This window comes from Lichenostomus cassidix, chromosome Z (genome assembly GCF_008360975.1).
Source record: "Lichenostomus cassidix isolate B80296 chromosome Z, HeHo_3.0, whole genome shotgun sequence".
NCBI lineage: Eukaryota > Metazoa > Chordata > Aves > Passeriformes > Meliphagidae > Lichenostomus > Lichenostomus cassidix.
In genome coordinates this window covers 3,178,263-3,184,262 of record NC_139511.1, presented here as the reverse complement: position 1 = coordinate 3,184,262, position 6,000 = coordinate 3,178,263, and the positions used below count along the sequence as shown (strand labels likewise).

The window sequence follows — 6,000 nt, the reverse complement described above, 5'->3', positions numbered from 1 at the left end:
TAACCCAAAATAAGCTTTATTGCAAGAAAACTGTTGTTTTACTGATACAAATGTTCAAGAGAAATATTTTTTTCTTACAACATTTCTTTTCAAAATCCCCAAACTCATCAAGAGAGAAGAAAAATCACTGAGTTTAACTTGGTATAGTCTTTGGTCAGCACCTAGATGCAACTGGAACAATCCTGGATGAGCTTTGGCTGTTTTCACATGAGAGATTCTGTTGCATGGCCAGTTACAGGCACCAGCTGTCACAGAAAGCACCATTGAGACATACAGTTAACACATGACAGTACGAGATTTAAAAAGAAAACAAAAATAAAAATCACTAAAGTAAACTAAAACTCAAGTCATTGTACAATCATCTCCCTTACAGAATAAGCTATGATAAACTGAGGCGTGTATAACTACAGCATTAATGAGATTTCTAACAAATGAACTTCAAATACATAATTTTCCTCGCCTGCACTGCAATAATTAAGTTTTGCAGGGTTGGCAGTCCTGACACAGCTCTCAGGGCTTAGCAAGTGCACCCTGGTTTTGAGCCAGCACCAAACAGGGTGAAACATTCCCTTCAGAGAGACATTTCCTTCAGCTGCCTGCAGGAATTAATGCCAGTTTGTGAAGCACCTTTTCTGAGCATGAGGTGTGGTTGCCTGTGTGGCTCTTCGAGGTCACTGAGGGAAGGACAGCACAGTTTGGTTCTGCAGTTCTAATGGGATTTAAAAAAACAGTCAAGGTATTTTGCTACAGGGGTTGTGCCTCCTCCACTATTTGCTGTGGATGATTCAGAACACAATCCCATTGAGCTGGTGTGAAATATGATCTCTGCAGAGACTGATATTGTGATATTTGTCCTCTGTGACTCTTTTTTCCCTTTTTTTTCCTCTTTTTTAGTACTCATTCACAAGAGCACTTTAGAATGCCCTACTGTGTGGACAGATTACAATATCCCACTTTACAATATCCTACTACAGTGATCGTTCAGCTCTGATTTATTTTAGAATTACTTGTATACTGTTTGGATGACTGGTCCAAGTAGAAAAGAAAACATCTTCCAAATCTACTTCTTTTTTTCTTAATTAAGAAAGTACCTCTAAAATGTTATAGCTCAAATTTATAAAAGTAAAGAAAAACAAGCAAGTTTCCCTTTTTGTTTACATAATTTGTTATTTTCTCCATATATTACTGCATTAAAAATAAATAAACATCTATAATTTTTTTTCATTAGGAACTATAGCAAAATACCCAAAGTGTTACAGACTGCTAACAGGAAAAAAAATAGCTCACATTTTTGTGCCATTTAGTGCCATATGATGACTCCTTGAACTTTAGCTTCTTAATATACTTTAAATCGAGGTTATATAAAAGATACAGTAACCATGATTTGCCCTTGTAATAGAAGTTTTGGCAGAGTTTAATCACCCCGTCCAGAAGAGGGAGATTCTGCAGTCTTGGCAGGATGGAAAGGAAGGGCCTTCCTCCCCCAAAATACACCTTTCCAAAGGACACTTTGAAAGGCAGATACTCCCAGGTGTGTAGACAAGCCAGAAGTGTCAGAAGAAGTGGAACAGATCCCTTCAGAGGCGGCTAAACGAGCTCCACCCTCAGCCTCACCCTGAGCGCCTGGCCCAGCTCCCCGCGCAGGTAGTTCTCCTCATGGCTCTCCTCCAGCCGCTCCATCTCCTTCCTGCCGTACAGAGGCACGCTGGTGATCTCCAGCGAGTGCACCCCGCGCCTGGCCCTGTCCCTCACGGCCTGCAGGACGGCCACGCCGTCCCTGTGCAGGATCTGGAAGGTTCCGTCGTTGCCGCGGGAGATGGCGTAGCGCACGCGGCGCTGCAGGGCCTGGATGGCCGGCAGCAGCTCCAGGATGGGCCGTCCGCCCTCCAGGCTCGAAATGTTCACCCTCACTGTCCAGGGGCTCTCCATGTCCACGCTGCCCGAGCTCACCGGCTCGATCTGGAGGAGGAAGGAGTGTTTAGAGCAGGAGAGAGCCTTGGTTCCATACAGCACACCCTGTAAATCCTAAAGGCCTCTCACACAGGCCTTGACGCCTAATAGTTTTTTGTCCTTTCCTTTTATATAATTTTTACATATTTTTTACCCTTTCCCACTCCCTGTACCTTAGCCCTACATGTCTATAACCCTTGTACTCTGATATTTAGCCTAGTTTGGGGTTCTCTGGAGAAGATGAAACATCCCTACTATCTGAGAACTAGAGGCTCCAACCTTGGGTGGATCCTCCTCTCTGAAACATGTTTTTGTAAACTAGATTGTAGCCTCATTTAGGGGAAGATAATTAGAATAAGAAAAAAATTGCTTCATTTGTTAAGTTCCTTATTAGGAGATTTTAAATAGATTTTAAATAGATTTTTAATAGATTTTTAATTTGTAAGGTCCATAAAATTGCATACGCATTGTACACAGAGTGTGCTTTGTCAGCATAGTTCCACCTTCAACAAGAGAGCACCTGGGATCCTATAAAAACCAAAGTAATACCCTTTTTCCCTATACTACTGTGTCTCCATCTTATTTTTACCAGCTTTTAAGGCATCACCTTAAGAGGATGATAAACAGGAGGCTCTGACTTCAGATTATTTTGAGAACCTGTTTAACTTCAGGCTTGCAAAGAAGCCTTTAAGAGGAGCATTACAAAAAAAGTGTTGAATTGCTTAAAAAATTATCAGCAAGGGTATCAGCAAAAGGCAGATTTAATTTTAATGAGCATTTCTCAGGTTGCACTGCAGCCTCAAAAGGAGAACGGAGTGAATGTACCTCCACAAGTGTTTACTACTGCAGTAAAGACAATACAACAGGCACAGTTCTTATGTTCTTATGACCAACCTCACAACATGGAAACACATTTCTCAATGCCCTATGGGAACTCCCTGAAAGCTCCTCTGAAAATTCCAGCCACATGTCAGTACAGATGTATGCTGCCAGTATGAAATGCAATTAAAATAGCATGGTGAAAATAAGGGAGATTTTTGGACAGGAGCAAGTAACGCAGTGTTTTAAATTCTTGGACCCCATAGACGTCAATAGTGATTAAAAATTTTCATTTTTCATGTAGTTTATGGATGTCACTTTTACTATGTACCAAGTACTAGAAACTGACAAAGTTAATGCTATCAAAAGAAGTGTAATAACAAGATGTAAAAATTATGAATGAGTTCCTGTAACTTACCCTTATAAGCCCACAAAATGCAGTGAGAAAAAAACCTAAGTCTGAAGCATAATTCTCTAAAAACTTCAGCAATCCTGCAAATAACTGAACTTCTATCAACCACCAGTATGCAATGCCCCACCATTGTGAGAAACCATGGAACAGAAGTGATCTTCTGCAAGACATATTTAGCTGTCCCAGACCATAAACACTGTCCAACCTCCTCCTGGCAGCAGAACATGATGAGGACATGATCAGTTTCCTAGGTCTCTCATTTCCCTGAATGTACTCTGAGGAAGTAGACCATATCTCATCTTACAAAGGAATCTTTACAAGCTTTAAAAACTTCATCCTTTAACAGCTGTTGGTGTGTTTCTTATTGTCAAATTATTACTGCCAGCAGGATCTAAGTGAGGCAGGGGAAGAAAAGAGATTTTCACCATTGAACGTGGCCTGTTTAAAAGATTGCCTCCATTTACTACTGGTATCATATCTCTAAAAATACCCAGAGGAACATTATGGTGCTTTTTTATCCTGGTACGTACAGTGTTAGCACTTCTCTTCTTCCTGCTGTCTTTTTTGGAGTAGCCATTGATTTTGCACTCGTAACAGGCTTCAGGGGACAAAGCATTCTCCTTATCAGCATCTCCCTCCGGGGGCAGGTACTGGCCTTTGTTAAATCCCATCCCTGAGACACAGTGTCTGTCGAATGAAAACATGTGTTTTAGTTACTGCCTGCAGTTTTATGAACTATCCTGATAAATGGAGGGTGTGTAATCTGCACCACACTGTCTCTATCCCCTATCTTGCCCTTTCCTCAGCAGGAGGGCTGTGCATTAATTTCCTTCACAATGGAGAGGCTTATTGAGGAAAATACAAACACTGGCTGAAGGCTTTCCAGCCTTAGTGAGTTTTCTTTTACAAGTTGTACAACGAAACTGAACAAAGCCAGCCTGCCCTGAACTTTAGGAACTACAGAATTTACCCATTGCTCTGTACCAGAACAAAGTTAATTTGTGTTTAATGTTCCAGATTGATCAGTGATACTTAAAACCCCTAATTATCTCAGTACAGATAGTACCTATCCTTACACATCATCAGTCCTCACTGAGCAGGTGAGGGGAGAAAGCAAACTTGTTTAATGTTGTCTATATGCTACATTTAAAATGAATGCCAAGTTGGATGTACAGACATTTGTTTCCTAGTTTCTGCACATTGTGTGCAAAACTAGAAAGGACTTAGCATCTTCTCCTTCATTTGCACCTCTGCACCTTCTGAATGTGTTTTTTTGTGTGCTCTGCATGGAGAAACTCACCCTTGTCCAACTCTGTAATAGCCAGGTGGGCAGCCACAGAGATATCCACCTTCAGTGTTGGAACAACCATAATTGCAGGGGTTCTTGGCAGAAGAGCACTCATTCACATCGTGGCAGGCACTGGAGAACTGGTCATAGGAAAACCCAGATGGGCAGACACACCTGTAACTTCCCAGGGTGTTGTAGCAAGAAGCAGAGCCACACATGTGAGGATTGGAGCATTCATTTTCATCTGGTGAGCAAACAAAAAAAATATTGGTAAATATGTTTTATTGGTCTTTGTGAACAGGACAGGATGACATCGTTTCTGTGTGTACTAAGTTTTTACTAAAAAATCCCACATTTCATTTTGTATGTGATATAGCTTAGATCATGAGCCACAGGAAAAAAGTGATGGATTGAATGAGTAAGTCTACAGCAGAACTCCTGAACTTCTTAATTTATCCCATTCTCTGCGCAAACAGCTAATGTTGACCTTAAGACTGTATTTTGGAAGTTGGAAACTCTCAATGGTTTTGTTGGGTTTTTTTCTCACTATTTGCTTTAGATGCTCTTCTGTAGTATTCTTAAATTGCTAATGACAGTAATTCTTACTAATAAAAATTATGATTTTTAATGCTTTTTTTCCCCAACGGAGCTATTTACATTGATGCTCTCAGGAATTCATTCAGTGATGGGGATTTTTCCAAGAAGAAAGGGGTCAGAATTGAGGCCTTACTAGGAAAGCTACTTGTCACACAGAGTTTCAAAAGGCTGAGTGTGTTTTCTTGTTACTGTCACTGATATATATTGGGAGTAGTAAGTGTATGGAAGGAGAGGGAGAGGGATAAGAAAGATTTGTGTTTGCACACCCTTTTTTCTGCTAATTCTTGCCCTTGCCTGGTGTTGTCCCTTTGAACACTCTGGTACCTTCACTGTTTAAATGTATTTTGTAGTGTTTGCTTCCTTACCAACACACTGATTCCACTGGTAATGCTGGATAAATCCTTGTGGGCATCCACATCTATATCCCCCCAGGATGTTCTGACACCCATGCTGGCACCTGTGGTTTCCATCACATTCATCCACATCTGTGCATTCAGGAGGGAAGCAGAACATGACAGAACACAGGATTACACCCACTGCCAAACACTGGTGGATCACAAGTTTAGTATGACCCAGCCACGTGCTCTGGCAGCCCAAAAAGCCAAACGTGTCCTGGGCTGAGCCCCAGCTGGGCAGCAGGGCAGGGGGGATTCTGCCCCTCTGCCCACTCAGGTGAGACCTCAGCTGCAGAGCTGCCCCAGCCCTGGGCAGCACAGGAAGGAGCTGGAGCTAATGGACAGAGTCCAGATGAGGCACCAGGATGCTCAAAAGGCTGGAGCAGCTCTTCTACAAAGACAGGCTGAGAGAGCTGGGGTTGCTCAGCCTCAAGAACTGAAGGTTTCAGGGACACCTTAGAGACTCCTCCCTTCTAAAGGGCAACAGGAGAGCTGGAGAGGGACTTATGACAAACACATGTAATGGTGGGACAAGGAGG

The 6,000-nt window shown here is 42.0% G+C and overlaps 1 protein-coding gene across 1 annotated transcript in view; it reads right to left on the bottom strand.

Moving 5' to 3' along the window:
• Positions 1–6,000, bottom strand: part of FBN2 (fibrillin 2) — a 112,431-nt gene continuing 106,431 nt past the window's right edge. The window contains exons 62-65 of the mRNA XM_085042171.1: positions 5,432–5,551; positions 4,482–4,713; positions 3,712–3,868; positions 1–1,959 (exon numbers count right to left, since the gene is read on the bottom strand). Of these exons, the coding sequence (XP_084898297.1) occupies positions 1,588–1,959; positions 3,712–3,868; positions 4,482–4,713; positions 5,432–5,551 (881 nt within the window). The 3' untranslated portion in view covers positions 1–1,587. The remainder of the gene's footprint in view (positions 1,960–3,711; positions 3,869–4,481; positions 4,714–5,431; positions 5,552–6,000) is intronic.